The 27,240-nt window shown below is 45.9% G+C and overlaps 1 protein-coding gene across 2 annotated transcripts in view; it reads left to right on the top strand.

The window, feature by feature from the left end:
• The window catches only part of VWA3A (von Willebrand factor A domain containing 3A), a 137,339-nt gene that overhangs the window by 37,616 nt on the left and 72,483 nt on the right, over positions 1 to 27,240 (top strand). For both annotated transcript variants that reach the window (XM_076069946.1, XM_076069945.1), the window contains exons 9-18: positions 2,712 to 2,820; positions 6,609 to 6,674; positions 9,113 to 9,244; positions 10,706 to 10,847; positions 14,144 to 14,247; positions 16,522 to 16,602; positions 18,445 to 18,539; positions 22,066 to 22,185; positions 25,169 to 25,243; positions 26,176 to 26,305. In XM_076069946.1, the coding sequence (XP_075926061.1) occupies positions 2,712 to 2,820; positions 6,609 to 6,674; positions 9,113 to 9,244; positions 10,706 to 10,847; positions 14,144 to 14,247; positions 16,522 to 16,602; positions 18,445 to 18,539; positions 22,066 to 22,185; positions 25,169 to 25,243; positions 26,176 to 26,305 (1,054 nt within the window). The remainder of the gene's footprint in view (positions 1 to 2,711; positions 2,821 to 6,608; positions 6,675 to 9,112; positions 9,245 to 10,705; positions 10,848 to 14,143; positions 14,248 to 16,521; positions 16,603 to 18,444; positions 18,540 to 22,065; positions 22,186 to 25,168; positions 25,244 to 26,175; positions 26,306 to 27,240) is intronic.

The following is a 27,240-nucleotide window of genomic DNA, read 5'->3' as shown; positions in this document are numbered from 1 at the left end:
TACTTGTGTGTGCGTGTGTTTTATTCACACGGTCGCAGATCACAGGGCCCAACACGTCAATAGACTAGCAATAAACAGCATCACCAGAACTGTAATAGAGAAGCAGTTTACACGTTGTGTTTTAATCGAGCAAGGTTAAACAGAGCTTGGGAAAGAGAGATGATGGGAGGGGAGCAGCATGAGGGAATAAGACGAAGAATAGGTGAGCGGTCGAGTGAGTGGGTGAGTGAGTGGTTGAGTGAGTGGGTATGTGAGTGGACGAGTGAGTGGGTGTGTTGCTGTGACCTGCAGTGTGGTGAGTGAGGGATTGAGTGCATGAGTGGTTGAGTTAGTGGGTGGGTGAGTGAGTGAGTGGTTGAGTGAGTGTGTTACTGTGACCTGCAGTGTGGTGGTTGAGTGAGTGTGTGAGTGGATGAGTGAGTGAGTGGTTGAGTTAGTGGGTGAGTGAGTGGTTGAGTGAGTGTGTTACTGTGACCTGCAGTGTGGTGGATGAGATGAAACGGTCATGCTGGAGACCCGAGTCCTCCTGAGTGAAGTTTACGGCAACAGTAGCCATGGTGGTATGAATAATATTGGTCGCTAAAGCCTACGTGTTAAACTATAGTGACAAGTTATTCTCATTTGTTTTACATACTACTCGTGCATTTTTTTGTTACGAAAGCCAGCTAAAATTACTTTTTAAAATGATTCATAGTGTAGTGGAGTACAAAGGTGCGTTGTGGAGGCGGCGTGATTACATGATCACACAGACAGTATGGGTTATCTTGGGTCAGCCTGTAGCGAAGGCGAATACAGTGCAGGTTATGTTGGGGAAATTAAGCTGGGAGAGCCGTGGACGGCTGTGATTGGTTGGTGCTGTTGCCGGGGCTGGAGAGGCGTCTAGAAGTCTAGCGAGAAACAGGTGACGGTCACGCGGAGCGCCGTTGGAACGCGGGTTAATTAATTGGGGGTGTAATGAGAGCGGGTATAAGAGCGGGAGTCGGAGTCGAGTTGAAGGGAGTTGAGCTTGCAGATGGGTTGAATGGTGGAGAGCTTGGAGAGAGGTTGAAGAGCGGAGAGCTTGGAGATGAGTTGAAGTGTGGAGAGTTTTTGAAGACAGAGTTTGAGAGACAGAGCTTGGAAGACAGAGTTTGAGAGACAGAGTTGGAGTTAAGAGTTGAAGGGTGGAGTGGCTGAGTGCAAAGACGCTGTGTGTGAAGTCGCTGTGTGCGAAGTCGCTGTGTGCAGAGTCGCTGGGTGAGGAAGTTGAAGGTGGAGAGAGCATAGTGACGGTGATAGCGGAGAGCGGAGACGAAGAAGTTAGCGGCGGAATAAGCGAAGTAATCGTGGGGAGTGGAGAGACAAAGGTGGCGAGCGAGTCGAGTGAAGCACTGTGAGCGAGCCGTGGTGACCTGGATATTGTGGAATGTGGAGGACATGCTGAGAGTTGTAAATAAAGCGGTGTTCGAAGAAAGACAGAAGTTGTCCGAGTCAAATCGAACACCACAATAGTAATATGAATGTGCATAAACTCAAAAATAGTTTTAAACAGGGTGTATATTGCCAATTTGATGCATGAGCAATATAGACTGATTTTTGTAGCTGTCGCTTGAAGCTCAATACATGTTGTCAATAACACTGTCCTTTAAAAGGAAAAAGAAAATATATAATAGGTGACATTTCGGGCTACAGCCCTTCCTCAGCTTACGAATATTCTCATTTCATTTTATTTATGTGTAGAGTAATATGGGGACGTGACGTCATGTGCACTGTCCAGTGCGATGACGTCATGGGACGTGACACCATGTTCGCTGGGCAGGGCGATGACGTAATGTCTCCTCTAGGTACTTAAGTGGGACCCCGTGACGAAAGCGAGGTCACTGGGAGCCCGGGATAGAGAACGGTCGAAGAGGCAGCCAGGGGTAGAGCTCAAGGAGTCTGGAGAGAAGCCGGCGGCAGTCACAGGAGGTGCTGCTCTCCCCGGTCGGTCGGTGTTGGCTGAACCCCCGATCCGACTCGAGGGAGAGCACCCTGGAGCTAACCGAGCTAAGAACAGATCGAGTGTGAAGGACCCAGTATAGGACCCCTACCCTTGGGGAAGTTATCTAAACCCTTAATAAATAACCGGCGCAAGCCCTTACCTGAAGACCTGCCTCCGCGTCGTCATTTGCACCTCAACATATGTGTGATTAAGGACCTACTGCATAAAACGTCACCGACTATATATATTTCCATTTAAGGCCGCAGTGTTTTTTGACGGACGTGTTGGTTTGTTTTTGTGTTAATTGTGCTTGTGCACCTCTGCCAACGCGAACGCAGCGCAGCAGCAGCGTCACAAAACTTTCTCACTCTCGCTTTTTGCCACCGCTAAGAAGGGCTTATTACACACTTTTTATTAACTCACTCTGTTGTATCAAATATTGCAACTCAATTTTTACCCACTTCCCAATGTGGTATCGACTGCAAACTTGGTATACTTATGTCATACTGATGACAATACTATATTCTCTCATGAAAAATAGAAATGTTTAAACATGATTTTTTACATGTTATGTTTGGGTCTAATTGTCCACGCTCAACTGGCGTTGGCTGTAATTCACCACGGTCCCTTACGTTGTGGCAAGCTTCGGGGCCACTTCCTGGAGTCGTGGAGTTCTTCCATTACTAGTACGGTACATTTCATTAAAGCATGTTTTAAAAAAAAGTTTTTAAAATATTACTTATTTTGGCAGCCCTGACCAGAGTCCCGAGCTGGTGTGTGGCTACGTGGAGGAGAGTCTGCTGGGCAGGAGTCTGCCCTTTCATACGGTGGCCTTCGACTGCAGCAGCCACGACGCCCAGGTGCCGCACGCTCGCATGCTCGCACGCTCGTCCACTCAGTCGCTCAGTCACTTGCACGCTCGTCCACTCAGTCGCATGCTCGCACGCTCGTCCACTCAGTCGCTCAGTCACTTGCACGCTCATCCACTCAGTCGCATGCTTGCAACTCATCCACTCAGTCGCATGCTTGCACGCTCGTCCACTCAGTCGCTCAGTCACTTGCACGCTCGTCCACTCAGTCGCATGCTTGCACGCCCGTCCACTCAGTCGCTCAGTCACTTGCACGCTCGGTCGCTCGCATCCTCACCCACTCGGTTGCTCGCCCGCTTGCCCAGTCGCTCTTCCACGCCGTAGCCTCAAGGAATTATCGCTTGGTCTTGTCACACGCTAATTAATGGCTACTGGTGTCAAACACAAGTTGCTTCCAAATAGACGCAGTGTTATCTAACCTGCTTCCATTCCTCCCTTAAAACAACCCCCATCGCTTCTATCCTAGCCCAGCATCATCATCCTGCTGCTACTGCTACTCCCTACCCCCAAGCTATGACCAGGCCTGCCCCTACCCCTATCATTACCCCAACTCCTATTATTACCCCAACCCCTATCACTACCCCAACCCCTATCACTACACCAACCCCTATCACTACCCCAACCCCCATCACTACCCCTATCACTAACCCAACCCCTATTACTACCGTAACCCCTATCACTACCCCAACCCCTATCACTACCCCAACCCCTATCACTACCCCAACCCCTATCACTACCCCAACCCCTATCGCTACCCCAACCCCTATCGCTACCCCAACCCCTATCGCTACCCCAACCCCTATCACTTCCCCAACCCCTATCACTACCCCAACCCCTATCACTACCCCAACCCCTTTCACTACCCCAACCCCTATCACTACCCCAACCCCTATCACTACCCCAACCCCTTTCACTACCCCAACCCCTATCACTACCCCAGCCCCTATCACTACCCCTATCACTACCCCAACCCCTATTCCTACCCCAACCCCTATCACTACCCCAACCCCTATCACTACCCCAACCCCTATCACTGCCCCAACTCCTATTACTACTCCAACTCCTATTACTACTCCAACACTTATCACTACCCCAACCCCTATCACTACCCCTATCACTACCCCAACCCCTATCACTACCCCAACCCCTTTCACTACCCCAACCCCTATCACTACCCCTATCACTACCCCAACCCCTATTACTACCGCAACCCCTATTACTACCCCAACCCCTTTTACTACCGCAACCCCTATCACTACCCCAACCCCTATCACTGCCCCAACCCCTATCACTCCCCCAACCCCTATCACTACCCCAACCCCTATCGCTATCCCAACCCCTATCGCTACCCCAACCCCTATCGCTACCCCAACCCCTATCACTACCTCAACCCCTATCGCTACCCCAACCCCTATCGCTACCCCAACCCCTATCACTTCCCCAACCCCTATCACTACCCCTATCACTACCCCAACCCCTATCACTACCCCAACCCCTATTACTACCCCAACCCCCATCACTACCCTAACCCCTATCACTACCCCAACCCCTATCACTACCCCAACTCCTATTACTACCCCAACCCCTATCACTACCCCAACCCCTATCACTACCCCAACCCCTATCACTACCCCAACCCCTATCACTACCCCAACCCCTATCGCTACCCCAACCCCTATCACTACCCCAACCCCTATCGCTACCCCAACCCCTATCGCTACCCCAACCCCTATCACTTCCCCAACCCCTATCACTACCCCTATCACTACCCCAACCCCTATCACTACCCTAACCCCTATCACTACCCCAACCCCTATCACTACCCTAACCCCTATCACTACCCCAACCCCTATCACTACCCCAGCCCCTATCGCTACCCCAACCCCTATCACTACCTCAACCCCTATCGCTACCCCAACCCCTATCGCTACCCCAACCCGTATCACTTCCCCAACCCCTATCACTACCCCTATCACTACCCCAACCCCTATCACTACCCCAACCCCTATTACTACCCCAACCCCTATCACTACCCTAACCCCTATCACTACCCCAACCCCTATCACTACCCCAACTCCTATTACTACCCCAACCCCTATCACTACTCCAACCCCTATCACTACCCCTATCACTATCACTACCCCAACCCCTATCACTACCCCAACCCCTATCGCTACCCCAACCCCTATCGCTACCCCAACCCCTATCGCTACCCCAACCCTTATCGCTACCCCAACCCCTATCGCTACCCCAACCCCTATCACTTCCCCAACCCCCTATCACTACCCCTATCACTACCCCTATCACTACCCCAACTCCTATTACTACCCCAACCCCTATCACTACCCTAACCCCTATCACTACCCCAACCCCTATCACTACCCCAACCCCTATCACTACCCCAACCCCTTTCACTTCCCCAACCCCTATAACCACCCCGACTCCTATTACTTCCCTGACCCCGATCACTACCCCTATAACTACCCCAACCCCTATAGCTACCCCAACCCCTATTACTACCCCAACCTCTCTCACTACCCCAACTCCTATCACTACCCCAACCCCTATCACTACCCCGACCTCTACCCCAAACCCTATCACTACCCCAACTCCTATTACTACCCCAACCTCTATCACTACCCCAACCCCTATCACTACCCCTATAAATACCCCAACCCCTATCACTACCCTGACCCCTATCACTACCCCGACCTCTACCCCAAACCCTATCACTACCCCAACTCCTATTACTACCCCAACCTCTATCACTACCCCAACCCCTATCACTACCACTATCACTACCCCAACCCCTATCACTACCCCTATCACTATCCCATCCGCTATCACTATCTCAACCCCTATCACTATCCCAACCCCTATCACTATCCCAACCGCTGTCACTATCCCAACCGCTAGCACTACCGCTATTACTACCCCAACCCTTTACCACTCCCACCTGTTCTCCTGTCACCATAACTACACCCCGACTTTTAATAACCCCTATATTTATTTCAATCACGATCATCTTACGTAAAATTTTATAATCGTTCTACAGCGCCTTGTGAAGCTCCTCGGAATTAGGTGCTATATATAAATCTTTATAAGGTTAGATAATTACGACACAGATACATTTCCTAACATGGAGAGACACACGGATTAGATGAAGTGCAATTAATAATTCATTTCTAAAAAGAGGGAGCATTCCTTAAACCGGTGTTTGCATTGTCGCCACTATCAATTTAAACTCTTCTTCTTTTGTATGGATTAATAGCGGCAGATTAAAAGATGTAATTGTAGATGTTGCTATCCACTCAGTTTCCTGTTCAGAGGCAAGAGTGGATCTCGTCCATTCCTCTTTTAAAGGAGTGAAGACAGCAGCAGCGGCAGCAGCGGAGTGTTTACGATGGCGGTCGATGGTTTGAGATTCGTTTGCCGCACCGCTCGCAGGCTGCCAAATCTTTGACGGTGCCATTTGTGCATCGGCTGGCCGCATCGGCCACACGCCCGGTCCCGATTCTGTCGATGGTCGACCATTGGCGGCGTGGAAGGTTAAAGCTGGGAAGTTCGATGGTCAAAGTGTCCTGCATTACATGATTCTCTTTGATGTCAGTCGCAGTACAGACTCTGACTTCCACCTCTCGCATTCCTTTGTGTTTGTGGTGTGGAGTGAGGCCGCTGCTGCGATCCAGAAGGGGTGGCGTGATTTTTAAGCATCAAGGGTGGACCGAGTTATGTCTCGCGTTTTTTAAAACCTAACACTCGTGATGATTTGCTTGCAGACGCTGCTGGGACGGTTGGCCAAGATGACGGGAGGCCGGTACCACTGTTACAGCTCTGGCAGTCAGGTGATCAGAATAAAAAATGTATTTATGCTGGAGGAATCCGATGAGCTATAAAGATTTTTTTCACAGATGTTCAGTAGGGGCACAGGGTCAGAACATTACAACAAACAATTTATAAACACTACAATAGTGCAGAGTACAAGAAAGATAAAACAAATCACCCAAAACATAAAAATAAAACTAAGCCATCCCTCATCCTGGAGGCAAAGACCGCTGAGTTATCAAATTATTTTTCAGAAGCAACCTGGCCACAAACGATAGTAGCTTAACAGAGTGGCTTATCATCACCGTACACTTCTGCGTTCCCCAGCACTCGGGCTCTGCTCACAAACAGCGCTTGTGCTCACCGGTCCGAACACAAAAAATCCATTGGTAAATTCCAAAACGTCAAAGTTACATTTGAACTTATTTGGTGGTACACCGGCGGTGGTGCGTGAAATACCTTCTTGTTGTTGCAATAAATATTTCTTTTCCCGCGATTCACAACCCCTTACTGCATCAACATCGGTTCTCGTGATGCCGAAGCGGTGGCAAGACGAATGTTTACATGACCGGCTGTAACACGAAGCTTCACACGACCTGTTGCCATATAGCAGCACCCAGCCCTGATGACGATTGGCTGGCTCCATGTTCCAAAGACAAAAGATTTGACTCCTCGTGCCCTAGACTTGGTCTGATGGTCATTCCTTGATTCATTTTCTTGGGCGGACGGTGGCATCACATTATTATGACTCGTGGCGGTGATGTCACCGCCACGCGTTCGAATGGGAAAAACGGCTGCTGAATCTGAATGTGACAACGTCTGACGGAGAGTCCTGCAGCTCACTCAGGGGGCAACAGCGACATCGTAAGACTGCTTTATGAGGACCAGTGTATTATTATGCTGCACCGGTGTACCATAAACATGTCCATTTACCATTGCACGTTCTTACGTGTAAAAAAAAGATACAGAATATAAATACAGGGAGAATCCTTTTGGTGTGCCTTCAAGGATAGCCTGATTATCCTTATATAGAGAGACTAGATGAAGATTATGATAATACAAATAATAGGCTTCATCCTTTCCAGCAATAATACAGGAGGTGTCATGATGTTCAATCACCAAATAGACACACCTATTGCAAGGCATCAAGTGGTAAATTATGTGAACAAACATGCATCAGTAATGCACGCGTTGTCCTTTAAACTGATTGGCCTACACCACAGTCGGCCGCAATGTGGATTTGATGTCTTGCAAAATAGGTGTCTATTTGGTGTGTGAACATCTTCACACCTCCTGGATTGTTGCCGGAAAGGATAAAGCCTGTTATTTTTTTCATCATCTTGATAGTGTAAAAAAAGGGTTCCATAGGCTAGATGAAGCGTTGGTCTATTTATAAGGGGTTTTATTTTCTGCAAAAAGTTTGGTTTTGGTGTTAAAGGCAGGCTCTGAATATTTTTTTTTTTACAGAACTGGATATCTATGGGAGCTTTTTGCCAGTATCACAATGGTGAAACAATAATAATTATAGGCTTTACCCTTTTTGGAAATAAAACAGGACATGTTAAGATGTTCAGAGACCCCAGGCAACACCTATTACAAGGCATCATCAAGTCTGCAAGGCATCAAGTCACTTTACCCACAGCGAGTGATGAAGGGCCACTGCCCGACTCGACACATCAACTGCTATAAATAGCATTAATAATAGAGTTTTTTTTTAGTTACATCGCGTAAATATGAACATGTCCCCATGTTCACCACCCGCCACAGCTAATAAGTAACGTTTGTCACTTAAACAAAACATGCCGATTCGTTACTAGTTCAGCACTAACCGGTTGTGTGTTGGAGAGTAAACCCACTACAACATTTACAATTCGAGTATGAATAACCCAACTAATAATAGAGATCCATTATAATTTATATAACTACATTAACCCCCCCCCCGCCCCCCCTCTGCTGTTTGCACCTGATTGGCTCACATCGATGACATCACATTTATCCCCCCTCTATCTTAGACCGAAACAGGAGGAGGATTTATCCACAAATCTGGATGTCGCCTGATGAGGCTGGTTGTAATTACTGGCGAAACGTCATGGTTAATCGAATTGTCAATATTGTAGTTGATTTACTCTTCAACATACAACTGGGTAGTGCTGAATTAGTAACAGATTGACCACGTTTAGTTGACCTGACAAACCTCACTAATTGGCTGCGTCGGATGGTGGTGGCGGTGTTTAATGACACATTTATAATTACGCGATCTAACCCAACAAACACCTCTTATGAATGATATATACTTGTTTCCTTGGAAACACAGTGTTCTTTTGACGAATGTGTTGGGTTTTTTGAGACACTGCGCACCACTGCCAAATGCGGTGTCACCAATGTTCGTTTTTGTGAGCAAGAGAGAAACGCTCAATGTGTGCCACGTGCGTGCGCCGCATCGATTCTGCTTCAACAGGAGGCGATGTACAGCAGCACAGACATTAAGTTGCTCGTGCAGGAGTCTCAGACTGCGATGGACATCCTGGGAAAGATTAGAGAGATGCGGCAAGGGATTCTGGGAGAGACCATCGTTAGCATCATGCAACAGGTGAGTGCCACTTTTTCGAGAGCTGAGAACGCCTGCTGAAGGATCCTAAAAATGATGTACTCTCACTGTGACCAGATCACTCAGAATGCACCCAGTTTCATAGGATCTCAGAAGCTTTGCAGGGTTCAGGCTGGATAGTGCTTGATTGGGTGACCACCACACATGATATGGGTGTTGTAGGTCTGATGTGGAACAGCATTGTCATCAGAGGGCATCACAATAAAATCCATTGTTTTACTGTACTATCCCCATACATCTATGTCCCCCCCCCCCGTTTTCACCAACTTGTATCGTGAAGTTCAACATATACACACGTATGTACGGTAGCGCTTGGTGGGATGCGATACAGGCATTGGAGTGATCTCCGTGAACACCTCAGGCCAGATGATGGGAGGCTGTCAGGGCATATTGTGGAGGCTGTGTGCCGACTGCAGAGCAGCCATGGGATCTGGCAGAGGGTAGAGAGTGTTGGTAGCGACGTGTGGTGGCATCAATGCAGTGGCGCAGCTGTAACGACATCAGCTCAGCGGGGGTGGTTGACTACGTACGGTGTGAATGAAGTTGAACATACATACAGGCGTACCGCAATAAACCGAAAATAGCAATAAAGCGATTGAAATGCTTTTTTTCACCTGCGAATGCATATAAAAGCCTTAAAACATGTTTAAACTACACTATATTCAACGCGCAATGCAGCTACAGTATGCCTAACTAAACGATGCACGTAAATAAATAGAAAAGTTTAAATTACGCCTACTGACTCGCTAAGTTCACATGCAAAAAGCGAGAGTTGCAGATGATGATAAGCCAATCAGATTGTAAATGTCGTACGTACGTAATTATTAATCGAATCTTATTCTCTTGCTAAGTTGAGAATCTTGAGATGCGACATTTATATTGAGATCCGACATTTTAAAAAAGCGCAATTATAGCGAAGCACAATAAAGTGAGGTGCGCCTGTACATTTGTCACTTGGCACCTAGAGGCTATTATACATCGCGGCCTGCTCTTGCCCCAAACGCATCGTCATTAAGCTGACGGTCTCGAATATTTAACGCCGCAGGGGGCGCTCCCGTTTCTCGCAAAATACAGCCGCGACAGCTCCGTAGCAGCAGTAGTACCTCTTTGCAATATTAACGTTACAGCTCTATAATTACATTCAAATAAAACGTCCAATGTAAATTAAATCTTTGACACTGTTGTTGAGAACAAATCTCACCGGTGGTGGTCGTCAAGGAGGGCCCCCCCTCAACTCGTAGCTTTGGCCACCGGTGTGACTGGCGGGGGGGGGGGGGGCAAGGCACCTTCCTCGCCTGCCTGTCTGCCACCCCACGCTAAGCTACGCCACGTGCACCGACGGCTTTGAGCCACGACGACGGTGTATACTTTTTTTATTTCTTGCCGTGGATCGATTTTGCGTGGAGTTGATTTGAGCGTGGAGAGGGCACCGCTTTGTTGCAGGTATCCCTGGAGGCGGAGCGGCTGCCAGCATCGCGCTCGCTGCCACGGCCGCCCGGCCACGAGAGTCCCCTCGTCCTGGCACCGGCCGCCACCTTCCTGCCCAGTACCTCGGTACAGTGGCTTCAGCGGCACGGTCTCAAGGGTGAGGAACAGGGTGGGGGCTCTGCGCGACTCTCTCGAAGCGAAACCTACCTTCGGGATGATCTTGTGGCGCAGTTGCAAAATGTGTCGTGGTTAGATCGCGTAAGTGATAAATGTGTCGTTAAACCCGCCGCCACCCGACGCAGCCAATCGGTGAGGTTTGTCATGTAAACAAAACGCGCGGATTAGTTACTAGTTCAGCACCACACCGGTTGTGTGTTGAAGAGTAAACCCCACAACAACATTTACAATTCGAGTAACCGTGACGTTTCACCAGTGATTTCAACAACAACCAGCTTCATCAGGTGACAGCCAGAATTGTGGAGAAATCCTCCTGTTTCGGTCTTATATAGAGGTGGGAGGTAAATGAGATGTCATTACTGTGGGCCTATCAGGTGTGAAGACCAGAAGGGGGTTAATGTGGTCATATAAGTTACAATGGATCATGTTCACCTGAGAAAATGCAGTACCTATTATTGGTTGGGTTATTCACAGTTAATCAACATACACAATGCATGTACATTATGTTTATCTCAGTGTGCAGAGAATATGTAGTATTTTCATTATCGTCATCATCATCAGCCATGACCAGTCCACTGCTGGATGAAGGCCTCCCTGAGCTGATGCCACCTCCCACGATCCTGCAACAATCCATCCAGCACCTCCACACAAACGGATTTATTTTAGAGATCTACAAAATATCGATAACATTAAATTTAGCAACATTTATAATCGTTTACATCGTGAGTAAAAATACTCTACATCACACGTAGGCATCAGACTTGCTCACTTATATTTTAGGAGTATCAGGTACTGATTCCGTGTTTCTGCCAATTACCATAACGTCGCTCACTTCAAGAAACGAGTTAACTCTCATCTATTACAACTTCAACAGTGCCGTTCCTTACTGGCTGTTTGACGTTTTGGACCTTTGCACGTGTGCTAAGCAACTGCGATTACAAAAATAAATGGAATAAAAACTAATTTTCATAGGACTTCCCATCCTCACAAATACAAATATAAAATGTACGTTACATGAAGTGTACGTTGTTAAAAGTTGACATATATGTACGTGTCAAAGACCCATTCTGAGATTCTTAAGAGAGAAACGACCCGGTCGTTGTTTTAGCCAGAAATGATGATCCCACCTTGCAGAGAGAGGTGGGATCATCAAAAGATTCCGTCCCGAAGAATGAGAATAAAATAATAAATTGATAAAATAAAATAACACAATAATATTCTCACGACGTTTCGGCCACAACACAAGCGGCCTTCATCAGGTGAAGGGACGAGACTGTCTGGTAGGCCGCTTGTGTTGTGGCCGAAACGTCGTGAGAATATTATTGTTATTTTATTTTATCAATTTATTATTTTATTCTCATTCTACGTGACTTTACCGAAAGAACCAAAGAAGATGAATCCTTGCAGTCATGAAAGCTTTAAATCGAAATTCCGTCCCGAATCGTGGTTCCACGTTTGTGATGCTCACAGAAGCAGTGGAACCCTGCGGGTCGAGCTACCCCAAAGCATCATCCGCCCTGGGAAATTCACTCAAAACTATATATTTTTTTACCAGGTAAGGCCCACTGAGCTATACCTTTCAAAAGTGGACCTGGCCACTAATGATAGCTCGAAGAAGTGTGGAAATTTATAGCAGCCAAGTACTCTAAACGCGTGATGTTGATTCCAAATGTGGATAAAAAACCCCAAGGATCCGGATAAAAATATACGCGGGGAGAGAGACACGCAAACTCCAAATATACAACAGGTGTCAGGGTCGAGATTGAACCCACGACCTTCTGCATAACATGCGAGGTAGTCAACTCCTCCTAGCCACGAGGAGAGTCACCCCCACCTGCCGCCACCCTTTCAAATTTGAAATTGACCTTTGCGTCTCTTTGGCGCTGTGGAAGCAAATGTTTATTACCTTACTTTGATTTAGTAAGGTAATACTTTTTTGATTATTGAAGGGTTTGTCTTTTACCCAATAGCTACGATTAGGTAATTATTCTTATTCCAATTTAAAAATTGATTATCAGAATAATTGTTTTTTGTATCCATTCTCAGGCTTCTCTGTATGCCATGAAGAAGGGCCTATTATCTTAGATACATACAGTATTTGTTTTCTATTAAGGCAGGGTGTTAGTGATGAATGCATAGCGTTCTTTAGCACGCGACATGCATGCCAACCAATTACAAATTGTTACAAACGAACAGTACCAGCCTCCTGTGTACAGATTGCAACTCCTCTCATGGGCTGCACAGACATTCCGCAACAAAAGAACATGACTCAACAAATCTCTGACATCGTTAAACTGTGAGATGTTGCAAAAGTAACCACATCCAATCATCGTTTTATTGAATTTGGACTGATACCAATTTAAGAATCACTCCTCACCATTTAATTAGCTGTGATAAATGTGGCCGTACAGCATTTGGCCGGTAACTGGACGACTTGGCAGAATCTGGGCCTGACAACGTATTCCTATAATGCGACAGTCACGACTGCACAGTGAAGATTTATCCATGGGCTTTTTTGCAAAAAAGCTTGATATAAAAATCAGATTGGCCTCGGAATTTAATTCTGTTGGGCAGTCTTCAGTGGCAGCAGCCATCGAACAGATGCATGCAGACGTGCCAAGCGTCCTGCAGGTGAGAAGCTAAAATGTCAAATCGCCGCGATCATGCCGTTCGCTGGCCTGTGAGAGTTTGGCTCATTTTTAATGTGGGATGAGTGAGAAGTCTCTCCCATGCAATTCCCTCAATACTTTTATAGGACACTCATGCACATTTTATTTTTTAATCGTTGCTTTAACGGCGACAGAACAAAGAACGATAACTCGATGCGGAATACGATTGATCTTAAGATTTGGAATGTGTTAACTGCGCCTTGATTCGTTATGTGCTATTTACGCACTTTGCATGAGGACGCGAACCAGCTCTGGCGGATAATAATTTCTTGACAACCAAGTCATCAAAACTCGCTGGCGACAGCAACAGCACACATTTACATAACCCCGCATGGGCGACGTCTGAAATATAACGAGCTTCAATGCCACCGTTTGTGTGATGAGCTGTTGTATGTTATCCATAGAATATGAGACCGTGTGTTGTGTACATTTAATGTGTTTTTCATCACATTTGAAGAAGTCAAGCGACCAGCATACGTTACGGCACTGTCAGAGCTGTAACGTATAAGAGCGGGAACGTGTTTCTTCAAGCAGAGTAAGGTTATCAGGGGGCTTGGTAAGAGATATGATGGGAGGGAATCCCTAAGCCGTGGCTCTTGTTCCACAGGGCAGAAGCTGGGCCTGTACCAGGTGCTGGCGCCCAACGCGTTCTCCACGCGGCACGGGTTCGTGCCGATCCTGCAGAAGAGTGTCACAGCCACCGTGCACGCAGTGAGCACCCCCTCACCTCGTCTCCCAGTCGTCACATCCCGCCCACATCTCCCCGTCTCCTTGTCTCCCCGTCTCCCCTCCTGTCTCCCCGTCTCCCCCCATCTCTTGTCTTCCTCCCCCCCGTCTCCCCCGCCATCTCTTGTACCCCCCCATCTCCCATCTTTCCGTCTCCCATCTCCCCCTCCCTCCATCTGCCCCCCTCTCCCCGTCTCCCCCCCGACACAAACCACGATGAGATCCTCACCCTAGCCGCTTCTCAGACACTCTATGTACACACACACACCAGAACAAGAATCGTTATTTCGACTGGAGGAGGAATCGGATGAGCTATGAAGCTTTGTTTCACAGATGTCCAGCAAGTCACACCAATCTTAAACATACGACCAAAGACTTCTCGTCTTAAAATACACAAAACCGTGAAGTTGCAATCATTTACTCAGTTATTTTTAGAAAATTAAACCTAGCAATTGGATGCATCTGTTAGATGCATGTGTCCTTGTGTGTGTGTCTGTGTGGGGAGTGTTAGTGTAGTGGTTAGCGCGCTGCGCTATGAACTTGGCGATCCGAGTTCGATTCCCGCTCACAGCCAACACCGGTGACGATTATCTGAACCGGTCCTGGGCCTCCTCTAGGTCGACTCAGCCTAAAACGAGGACCTGGTGCGATGTGTAAACATCGCCACTGGGGAAACAAAGGCGGCCGGACATGGTGCTTGGCCACCCATCCACACGTGTGCCGTGCCGGTCTTCATAGGTGCTACTCGCTAATAGCACTTGCTCCAACAGTCTTTTAAGGCCTTAGGGTTGTTTTTTCGTGTGTATGTGAGCTTATGTGTGTTTACATATGTATCTATAAACTAATATATGCATGTATGTTTTGGTCACCTGATGTTATGGTTATCCCACTTTGCTACTGCTGCAGCCACCCTGGTTCTATTCTTGTCTATGCATGACAGTGGCATTTGCTGTATGGCATTTGGACTGGCACGGAGTTCGCCTAGGTTGACTCAGACTAAATTGTCTGCCCAAGGCTGTTTATCAACAGTTATGATGACGTGGCATACTTGCGATGTGTGTCTCAATAGATGCACTGCTCCAGCAGTTTTATAAATACCTGTCAACCCATACTGTTTACCCGTATTCTTGTACAGGGAAATTGAGCTTTCAGGTCCATACGGTAGACAGCCGTTTCAATTCGGGCAACATTTTTTCGTCCAATAATGTTTCTCCCTTGTGATGGGACTTTGTATGATGAACGTTGAGATTTATAAGGGCACGGGGTGACCAATAAGGTCTGAATTAGTTTGTTATAAGGTAGACACTGATAACTCCTTATAAGGGGTTGACAGGTATTGTTTTATGAAAACCGTACAGCATTAACAGGCATTGCTCAAAAAACGCGTCTGGAAAGTGCTTGTGGTAAACGAGGGCGCCGCGGTGGCGAGATGACCCTGACGCCTGTATATTTATAGTTTGCATGTCTCTCTCCTCGTGGTCGTGTGAATTTTCTCCGGGTCCTCCAGTTTTTCCCTCCCCATTTAGAATCAACATCACGTGCTTGAGATTATTTGGCTGCTATACATTTCGACGTGATAAGCCACTTCCGTTGAGCTTTCATTTGTGATAGCCAGGTTGCATCTGAAAAAGAGCAGCATAGCTCAGCGGCCTCTACCTCGTAAAATTTTAAATAGTTTAGTTTTTAGTCTATTATTTACAACATATGAAATTAATATGCAAGTGATAATCTGATGTTCCATTTGAGACAGTGGAGCAAACAAACTTCACATACAAGACGTTGTGCGGTGCTTTCAGATGCTCTTCTGCGGCCGTCTGGAATGCTCTTCCTTCCGATTTTAGGAAGCCACTGGGAGCTACGCACTTTTAAATAATCTAGATTGACAAAAAATTACTTTCAAAACAGTATTTTGTGTTTAGTATTGCTTTCCTTCCCCCGCACCTCCGATTAGCGTGGTTGGCTACGTATGGTGCGAAAGACGTTCAACAGACGTACATGCATGCAATAAAAGCAATACTAGATGGTGAAGTGAGAAGCACACTAATTATTGAATAGAGATGCGACCGTGCCTGTCAAATTTATGGACGCCTTCATACGGCCGACCAAGCAGGGCGTCCGTGTTCTCGTTTTGGCGATGGCTCGTTTCTCCGTGACTTGTTGTGATGCGAGGATGGCAGGAATGCCCCCTTTGCGTGCCAGCGTGTGCACGGTCGTGTGTGTGTGTGCGCGTGTTCACTGGAACGCATTTGTGCATTTCAGAAAGCAATGACGCAGTTCGAATGGCACAACGGAACGGTGAAAAACATGCACGTGGATCTTCCGACGCTCCACAACTACCAAGTACGACAAAGAACGTCTGTTTTCTACACGCCGCCTTGCAGTTCACTGTTACCACCCTGTTGACCTCTTCACTTGTGCGTGCAAACCGTACGATGCACCGTGTCTCGTTCTTCTGGCCGCGGTCTTCGTATTTTTTTCCAAGTTGCTGCAGTTGTTGATCTGAGTTCAGTGGTCAGTAAACTTCCAAAGAAGAATAAGAGCCATTTTTTTGTTTTTGTCTTTGACCAAAAGTTCCGAGAGCCATATCACACCACGCATCACACCACACATCACACCATGCATCACACGACGCAGAGCTACTTGTACACATACAGACACAGCAGATGACAACACACATTCTGACTTAAACAAACAGGATAGGTGAGGGAATAAACTGTTGTCTATTTAGTTCTTGTCCCCCTTAGTTATTCTTTTGTACGACACAGTTTGGCTGTTGCACATTTTGTCGTGACCAAGACATTCCACTGTGACCCCATTCCCTGTAATATTTAATCAGTTATCTTTACGTAAAATTGTGTTTAAGATTTTTTAAAATATATACGGCTGCCCGCAAGGGGGCAGCCAAAGAGCCACATGCGGCTCCCTTGTCGCAGGTTGCCGACCCCTGAAGTTAATGATCTATGTTCATTATCTAGTTAATAATCGAGTTAATTACCTAGTTAATGCTCTAGTTCATTATCTAGTTCATGATCTGGTTAATGACCTGAAGCAATTTGTTCACTTACAAACTCGGTGAGTTCAATCGATCGCGTTATATACAATTCGCATGCGCAGTATAAAAAAATGCGTTCCTTCATACATTTGTTGCATTGTATCCAGTTCGCGTCATGTAAACAACACACTGCGTTATAGAAGCACGGATTGTATTTCCTACCTAAACGACCTGGATGCAATCATAATCCTCATCGCCAGTTACAAGTACAACTAAATAGCCCCTGCTGCATTGCACGTACATTCCATAAGCCACTGGCTCTAAACTCCGCAGATCAAACAAGCCAAATGACAGAAGGAATTTCCGTCGTTGGTCCTAAAAAAAATAATTTCCGCAAGCAAGATGCCATCCCCGAAGAGTTATTGCCGATCATCGATTATCCGGCACCGTGCGATTTATCCGGCTGCTTCCAACATTATCCGGCGGTCGGCACCGTGTGCGTGATAAAAAAGAAAAGTAGCTACGCTTTATTTGAGTGTCAAATATTATATACAATACATTATACACTACATTTATACAACGTAAACAATGAATATACTGCACATATATACATCACCCCATGGAGAGTCTTCGAGATTGGAGTTGTAAGTACGCTACAAGTACATAGTCACTTTTTAAAGTAGGATATTTAGTTGTCTATTTGTATGTTTATTTATGCGAATTTGACATAGTAAACTAATTTAAAACACAAAAACAAACATACAACACCTAAAAACATGTCATCCAAGAATGTGCAAAAATAAGCTATTTTAAATAATGATGATGAATGATTATCTGGCGTTTATGAAAATCCAGCACCCCTCCTCCCCCTCCCCGGATAATCGATAATCTTCTGCATAATACAAATCTCACACGTGCAGCCTCGGCCCAGTAAAGCGGAACCCACACATCTTGGCAGCCCTGCAGTAACTGATGACCCATCGCCCTCTTACCCATTACCCCAAACACCGAAGTAAATTGTGAGCGGGTAATTTGGTCGCTTGCCACACACACACACAGGCTTGCGCGCGTAAAACCCCACCAGAGTTTTGTAACACGGAGACTGATGGGAGACGTATTTGGGCTGATGGGAGCCCTGGCCCGCTATGGGCCACAAATGCTCTTGTGTGCACACGCCTCTCTCATCGCAGAAGCAGCTGGGCCAGGCCGTGAGGACCTACGAGCAACGCGTCAGCTGGCTGTCGTCCGGGAGTCGTCGCATCTGGGGCACAGTGTGTGAGATGAGGTACGCACGGCCGCGGTGAAAAAAGTTATTTCAAAGTCTCCTTTCGTTTATTGCATGGGTAGATGTGGTGACATCAGGGATGTCACTATGGTGCGGGCCCGGGAGGGCCGTGGCGTGCGATGTACTTACATCACGGACAGCACCGTGTGGGTTGCTGTGTGAGGTCGACTCTCGCACCGCACGGCGTGCGATGCATCGTCATCGCCTACACCCTGTAGATGGGTGTAGTACCAGCCCTAGCGGGGCTTGGTGAGTGCTGGGATAGCGCGGGCACCACGCACAGCGTGTAGTGCGGGCTCCCACAAGGGGGAGAGGGAGAGTGTCATCCCAGGGACAGGGTTGCCCCGGGCCATGGCACTCTGGTTGACCCCATAGACACGTGATCTGGAGTGTCCACAGGAATTAGCATAGAATTTAGCATTGAAATAGCTGAGTGATTAGCTTGTAACTGGTCACAGAAATAGCTACGTTAAAGTCAGAGCATACACATTCACCGAGGCACTTAGTACAAATCAAACAGGAGAATTTAGCATTGAAATAACTAGGCGAATTTAGCATTGAAATAACTGAGTGATTAGCTAGTGACTGGTCACAGAAATGACTATGTTGAAGTCAAGGCCTACACATCTGAGCTATTCACAGTACTATATAGTGAACCAATAAAAAACTAAAATATAAATTACCTTAATGTTATCAATAAACTCTATATTCTCCAACAATAAGTCGTTATATATCACAATGCTATATGGCGAAAAAAAAAATGGGTGGATTCTTACCCTCAACTTTAGCACCACGGATAGCTACGGGCCCCGTTCAGACGGACGAGTTCATCCATGGTCGGAACAGAGGAACAGATTAACTCGTCCGTCTGAACGGGGCCCGTAGCTATCCGTGGTGCTAAAGTTGAGGGTAAGAATCCACCCATTTTTTTCGCCATATAGCATTGTGATATATAACGACTTATTGTTGGTAGCTTAGCTGATTGGAGAATATAGAGTTTATTGATAACATTAAGGTAATTTATATTTTCGTTTTTTATTGGTTCACTATATAGTACTGTGAATAGCTCAGATGTGTAGGCCTTGACTTCAACATAGTCATTTCTGTGACCAGTCACTAGCTAATCACTCAGTTATTTCAATGCTAAATTCGCCTAGTTATTTCAATGCTAAATTCTCCTGTTTGATTTGTACTAAGTGCCTCGGTGAATGTGTATGCTCTGACTTTAACGTAGCTATTTCTGTGACCAGTTACAAGCTAATCACTCAGCTATTTCAATGCTAAATTCTATGCTAATTCCTTTGTCAAGGGGTGCCTCTGCGGATGTGTATGCTTTAACTTAGCTATTTCAATGTTAAATTCTATGCTAATTCCTTTATCAAGGGGTGCCTCTGCGGATGTGTATGCTTTAATTTTTAACATAGCTGTTTCTGTGACCAGTCACAAGCTAATCACTCGGCCATTTCAATGCTAAATTATATGCTAATTCCTTTGTCAAGGCGCTTTGTTTCCTCTCACACAGCTTAAAGGTTGTGATCTGAACGTGGCTCTTTCACTCCAGCGCTGTCCTACCAGACAGTCTCGTCCCTTAACCTAATGAAGGCCGCTTGTGTTGTGGCCGAAACGTCGTGAGAATATTATTGTGTTATTTATTTTATCAATTTATTATTTTATTCTCATTCTACGTGACTTTACCGAAAGAACCAATAAAGAAGTTAAACATACATAGATCCACCGACCCAAGTTTGATTCCCGCTCACGGTCGACACCAGTAACGATTATCTGAGCCGGTCATGGGCTTCCCGTAGGTCGCCTCAGCCTAAAATTAGTACCTAGTGCGGTGTGTAAATATCGTCACTTGGGATACAAAGGCGGCCGGGCGTGGTGCTGGCTACCCACCTCCTCGTGTGCCGTGCCAGCCTTCAAAGGTGCTCGCTCACAGCACTTTCCCCAACAGGCTTTTAAAGGCTATATAGGAGAGCTTTGTCTTTGCCCACAGGGTGGCTCAAAGTCAGCACACATCGGGTTATTATATTTATTTTAACAAATTAGATTTGGCTGTTTATTTTCATAAACATTAATGCCTGCATCAATTATCTTGGGAAATTAATTTTTGATCTTTTTTAATTTTTTTAAGATTACAGGTGTGTAACCTTTGAACATTCATCAATTATGTTTTGTGTCAATTTAGCGCTTGATTTGAGGTGACCTCACCGAAAAAATATATAATGATAACAGGTAAAATATTAAGAATAAGTTTTTACCCTTTCTGCTGGCAACAAAACTAAACCTTTTCAGGAGGAATCATGTCTGCATTATCCACAATACTTGTGGTCAGAATGCAAACAAAAACATACTCTGATAATAAATGCATTGTCCTTGAAACTGATTGGTCTACACCAGGTAAAATATTAACTTAGATAATAAATAATTACAATGTTTTAAATGCCAGTGTTAAGATAACTGAAAGAACCCTACATGTCCTGATTTTTTGGGCCACCCTGCTTATTTAGAAGTGGTGAATGTTAGAGCTTTGTATGCTGTTGACTCGTGTAGCTTAATACTATTATTTGTATATGAGAGCTGTCGTCACACAAAGCCATCCCACCCACAGGACCAGGCTTTGATGTCAGTTGTTCATCATGACGCAAACTTCCCCTTAAAATTTATAAGGCATAATTGAAGACTAAGCTTCAAAGCATGTCAAATTCTAGACAGTCCCCCAGTGACCCTTAATTACAGCATGCTTAATTGTATGCACCTCTGAGGTACACTCAGCAAACAAATCTTTCCGTGATGTTAACACGTAGTAGCAGTAGGCTTTTTGCGACCAATATTATTCATAAGAGGTTTTTTCTGGGTGAGATCGCGTAAATGTAAATTCCTCGTTAAACAAACGTGCCATTAGTTACCCGTTAGTTACTAGTTCAGAATACCAGTGTGTTGAACTGCCCCTCACCCGTACCCCACCCTCTCTCCCTATTTAAGGCCTCAACGCATAGGCGTTGTTTCTCTAGGCCTATGTGTGTGTCTCTCTCTGTTTATCTCTGTGTGAGTCTCTCTCTGCTTGTGTGTCTGTCTATGTGTCTCCGTCTCTGTGTTTTGTCTCTCTCAAATTTAGCAATCTTTGGAAGAATGTAATCAACCAGGTAGGGTGTTGACTGTTATGTTAGCTATCTCTCTGTGTTGTATTGCATTATATTTCTAAGTTTACTAGGTTTGTTTTCACATTCATTCGTACCTGATGACTATTGCTTGTGTTGCAATAGAAACGTCGTATTCTATTATTATATAATTTAATTTCTTTCTTCGTGACTTTACCATAAGGACCGAAGAGTAATTCCTGCAGTCACGAAAGCTTTGAATCTAGACACGTTTATATTTAGGCAATCTAATCTAAGAAAAACTTATATTATGGATACCTCTGTCTTTTAGTCAAACGCTTTGGATCAGCCAAAGCGAATCTGATATTCTCAGACGTACCCAGGAAATTAACAGTGTGTGATATGTGTGTGTGTGTGCACAGGCTGGCAGTGCTGGTGGACCTATCTGAGATGAATGCCAATTACCTGGTGCATGTCCAGCACTCCATGCGTCTGCTACTGCAAACACAGCTCACTGGCAAAGAGTCGTTCAATATCATCACGTGGGTCGCGCACTCGCACGCACAGATACGCATATAAACTTAAACTGTACTTTTCTATTTTCCCAGGTAAGGCTATACAGCTCTTTTTAATAAGCGACCTGGCCACAAATGATAGCTTCAATGAAGTGGCTTATTGCGTGGAAATTTACAGCAGCCAAATACTCTGAACGCACGTTGATTATAAATTTGGAGGGAAACACCGGTGAACCCAGAGAAAAATCACGCGACCACGGGTAGAAAGGATGCAAACTCCAAATATACCGCAGGCATTGGGGTCGGGATCGATGGCTTTTTTTTTGGGACATTGTACACGGCTTGTGCATGCGTATGTCAGATTCTGACACAGTTTGTTATGTCTGTGAAGTGCCGTGCACGCCGCTGTTTTAGTGTTGCGTGTGGCAGCTGCGGGGCACGGCAGCTTCGTTTCCTCACGCAGAGTAAATGAATGGCCCCACTCCGAGTGAACGCCCCCACTCCGAGTTTAACGAACCCACTTCGAGTGAACGCCTTCATTCATTCGGAGTGAGAGCGTTCACTCGGAGTGAGTTCGATCACTCCGAGTGAACGCTCTCACTCCGAATGAATGCCCCCACTCTGAGTGAACACCCTCACTCCGAGTAAAAGCCCCCACTCCGAGTGAACGCCCTCACTCCGAGTGAACGAATCCACTCCGAGTGAACGCCCTCACTTCGAGTGAACGCCCCCACTCCGAGTGAACGCTCTCACTCCGAGTGAACGAACCCACTCCGAGTGAACGCCCTCACTCCGAGTGAACGCCCTCACTCCGAGTGAACGCCCTCACTCCGAGTGAACGAATAAGCGGAAGCATATAAATAGGTTTTAAGAAGCATTTTTTAAATGTCCAAAGACTCAAAGATCGTGGAAGAGCATTCCATCGCCTGGGGGCTACATGGGGAAAAATCTCGGTCACCTATAGAGCAAAGAAGCCTCGACCTGAGAATGGAGAGAAGATCTGCATCATCCCCCAGATCTTAGGGACCTTGAGGGGACATATGGGGGTGCAGCATGTCAATGATGTAAGCTATGGTTTTGTAAGTTAACAATAGGATTTTAAGCTGTATTCTATGTGAAACTGGAAGCCAGTGCAGGGAGGCCACAGCGGGTGTAATACGACGTGAAGAAGGTGTTCTGGTTAACACCCTAGCAGCCGCATTCTGAACATGCTGCAAATTTATCAGCACCTTCTTAGCCACGTCAGGGAGTAAGACATCACAATAGTCTATGCGAGATAAGATTATGCAATTTGAACGTGAATGTGTTTTGTTTATTTCAGGGGCGCCACGTTGGTTGTGATGTTATCCTCGTCACCTGGTATGCAGGAGGTCGGGGGTTCGATCTCGACCCTGATTTCTCCACGTTTAGAATCATGCATTGAGATAATTATTTAGAAAATTTTGCTGCTATAAATCTCCAAATTATGACACTTTGTTGAGCTATAGTTTGTGGTCAGGTCGATTCTGAAAAATGAGTTAATACCTCAGTGTGCTTTGCCTGGTAGGATGGGGATGGTTTAGTTTTATTTACGTGTTTGGGTGATTTGTTTACCTTTCTTGTACTTTGCACGACTGTTTTTGTATTGTTTGTTGTTGTAACGTTCTTACCCCATGCCCCTCCTGGACACCTCCTGGACACCTGTGAAAAAGAGCTTTATAGCTCATCGGATTCCTCCTGCAGCATCAATAAATATTCTGATGCTGATAGCTTCGCACCACAGCGTCTGTGTGCTCGTGTAAATCCAAACGCACGTCGCGACATCCACACGGGATGCCTCTGGTTGACTGCTGTAGAATCAAACACTCGGGGAGGGAAAGAGACAGATTCCTACTGCGGCGTTGCATATATAATTGAAATGTTACAATTGTGGACAAAAAAACGCCAATGTGGACACATTGGCTCCTGACGGCATTAAAAACATAGATTCATTAAACCTGAACTTCACGTTGCAATCCAATCTGGAAGTGAGATTTTAAAGCCAAACATTCTAAATAATGTGCTAATTACATAATTATGTATGGGGGCGTCCATGAATGACGTCACGCGATTTTGGACGATTTTTAACCCCCCCCAACATCACACGGTGTCAAATATGACGTTACAAAGCTCTGCCCCCCCCCCCCAAACCATATTTCCATTTTGAAAATCGCTTTAAACTATTGTCATTGTAGTGCGTATTTAATGTGGCGCTGCACTCTGATGTTGTAGGAGAAAACATTTATTAAAAAGTCTAATTAAGTAGAACGTGTTGTCTATATTGATTTAAAGTTGCACATTTTGATGTGACGTCACATTTCTCAACCTCCCCCCCCTCGTCACACATCGTCACAAATGTCTGACCCCCCCCCCCAGGTGTGTGACGTCATTTATGGACGGCCCCTATGTAATCAATTTTTACCGTGAATAACCGAACGAATAATAGATATCCATTTTAATTTATATGACTACATTAACCCCCCTTCTGGCCTTAACACCTGATTGTCTCACAAGTGATGACATGACATTTATCCCTCTGTTTAAGACCGAAACAGGAGGAGAATTTCTCCACAACTCTGGCTGTCGCCTGATGATGCTGGTTGTAATTACTGGCAACATGTCACGGTACTCGAATTGTAAATATTGTAGTGAATTCATTCTCCAACACAAAACTGGTGTGCTGAACGAGTAGCTAATTGGCACGTTTTGTTTACTTGAAAAACCTTACTAATTCGCTTTGTCGAGTGGTGGCGGTTTTAATGACACATTTATATTCACACGATCTAACCCACAAAAAAAAAACCTCTATTATGGACACTTCTTATTCGTTTTAACTATTTAAATATTAAAGTTCCTGCTACTGTGTTGCACGGTTACAAATCAAACCCCATTTAATTCTTCAGCCTTAACGCCGTGAGCTTCAAGACTGATTGCATTGATGATAGCTACATTATGGACGTGCCCGTGTGTGTGTGTGCGCTACCCACAACAGCTTCGGGATGGACATTCAAGCCTTTCGTCCTTCGCCGGTTCCCCCTAGCCCCGAAAACCTGCAGGCGGCCTGGAGGTGGGTCCACAGCACACGCGCCTTGAAATCAGTAACAGCTCCCTTGAAGAAGCGGTGGAGAATGAGAGCTCCTGTCAAATGCACGCACGCACGCACACACACGCACGCACGCGCCTCAAACACAGCTGAGGCAGACGTCACAATGCGCTTGATTTGCGGCTTTCTAATGCGAGCGCTTTGCCTCTGAGGTGAAGGTTCGCTGATTCGAGTCACCCTGACTGATTCCTTTGTTAGAAGAGGTTGATTTTGATATTTTACTTCTACGCAACCAAATTGTGTCTGTCAATTATATATAAAGAAATTGTCGCTTAACCATGTCCCTCGCCAAAGGGAGCCCCCACTTACACCGTCAGTGTGGGCGCTCTGAACGCCCTTCCTGTGGGGAGGAAGCGTTGGGGCGGTGACGCGGGGGCCCAGCGGTAGCATGCCGCCATGGTGGACTACCTCGCCTGGTATACAAGAGGTTGTGGGTTCGATTCCGACCTTGACGCCTGCTGTATATTTGGAGTTTGTATCTTACTCTCCCCGTGGTCGCATGGATTTTTCTCCGGGTTCTCCGGTTTTTCCCTCAACATTTAAAATTCGAGCATGACGTTTCGCCAGTGATTACAACAACAGCCAGCCTCATCAGACTATAGCTAGAATTTTCTATCTAACACACCAGTGTGCTAACTAGTAACAAATTGCCATGTTTTGTTTACGTCACAAACCTTACTAAATGGGCTGTGTTGGGTGGTGGTGGGTCTAACGACACATTTATATCTATGCGATTTAATGCACGAAAAAAACGTCTTACTATGGATAACATTGGTCGCGAAAGCCTACTACTATTATCAACATAATCGGTCGTCCAATCGTGAGACCGGCCGCGAGCGATCACCGACGTGTGAAGTGCGCGGCAGCATCAGCCGTGGTTGTGGATCTCACGGCAGCTGGGTGCTGGAGTGGCGGTGCGGGGGTGGCCGGGACTTACTGGGTGCACTGCGCCTGCTACTGGAGGACCCTGAGGGGCCTCCTGAGGGCATCTACGTCTTCACCAGCGGCGTGCCCGACCAGGATCTGGTACGGCGGTAACTGTCTTTTATTTAGTTATTCGTGTTGCTATTATTATTACATTTGATTATCGATTTGTCCAGCACGTGATTATCCGGCTGCTTCCAAAATTATCCGGCGGTCCTGGTGAGATCCGGCGAAACCGGCAAAACTGCTCCAAAGGTTGTACCAAGTCCGGCGGCTTGGCACCACGTGCATGACAAAAAAAAGGAGCTATGCTTGATTTCAGTGTCAAATATTTTTCCATTACATTATACACTACATACATACAACTTAAACAATGAATATACTGCATGTATATACATCACCCCATGATGCAGAGTCTTCGAGATTGGAGTGGTTAGTACGGTACAGTAAATATAGTCAGGTTTTACAGAAGGATATTTATTACTTGCCTATTTGTTTGTTTATTTATGCCAATTTCACATAGCAAACAAATTTAAAACACCACAAAAAAACATAGACACCACAACAGCTAAAAATATAATGTCATCCAAGAATGCAAAAATAAGCTGTTTTAAATAATGATGATGAGTGAGCCTGGATTTTTCAAAATCTGGCACCCCTCCCCAAGCCGCCGGATAATCGGTGATCGACTGTATTATCCAGGAATACGTCGCCGAGTTCTCAACACTCATTTCCAGTAGTGGGGTAATGTTGCTTATGTGCAATTGAGCAAATTGCAGATGTAACTTTTCAGCATTGGGATTGTTTGACTAATCCCAGTTACGTAGTATGTTTTTGTTGTTGGGTTGCTTGCTATGGGAGGAAAGCGGGGGGACCCAGAGGAAGCCTGTGTAGAACAGGGTGGGAGGCATACAATCTCCACAGAGGTGCCCGAGTCTTCCGCAATCATCTTTGTAACTTTCCGAGACAGTTCCTTTAACGTGCTTTCTAGCGTTTCATGGAACTCTTCAATATCCTCTTCTGCGCTCTCCATTGTT

The sequence above is a fragment of the Petromyzon marinus genome, chromosome 26, assembly GCF_048934315.1.
Source record: "Petromyzon marinus isolate PM22_M1 ecotype Great Lakes invasive population chromosome 26, UKy_Petmar_22M1.pri1.0, whole genome shotgun sequence".
Classification (NCBI taxonomy): domain Eukaryota; kingdom Metazoa; phylum Chordata; class Hyperoartia; order Petromyzontiformes; family Petromyzontidae; genus Petromyzon; species Petromyzon marinus.
The sequence above is the reverse complement of the archived record's forward strand: the minus strand, read 5'-3'. Positions and strand labels throughout refer to the sequence as shown.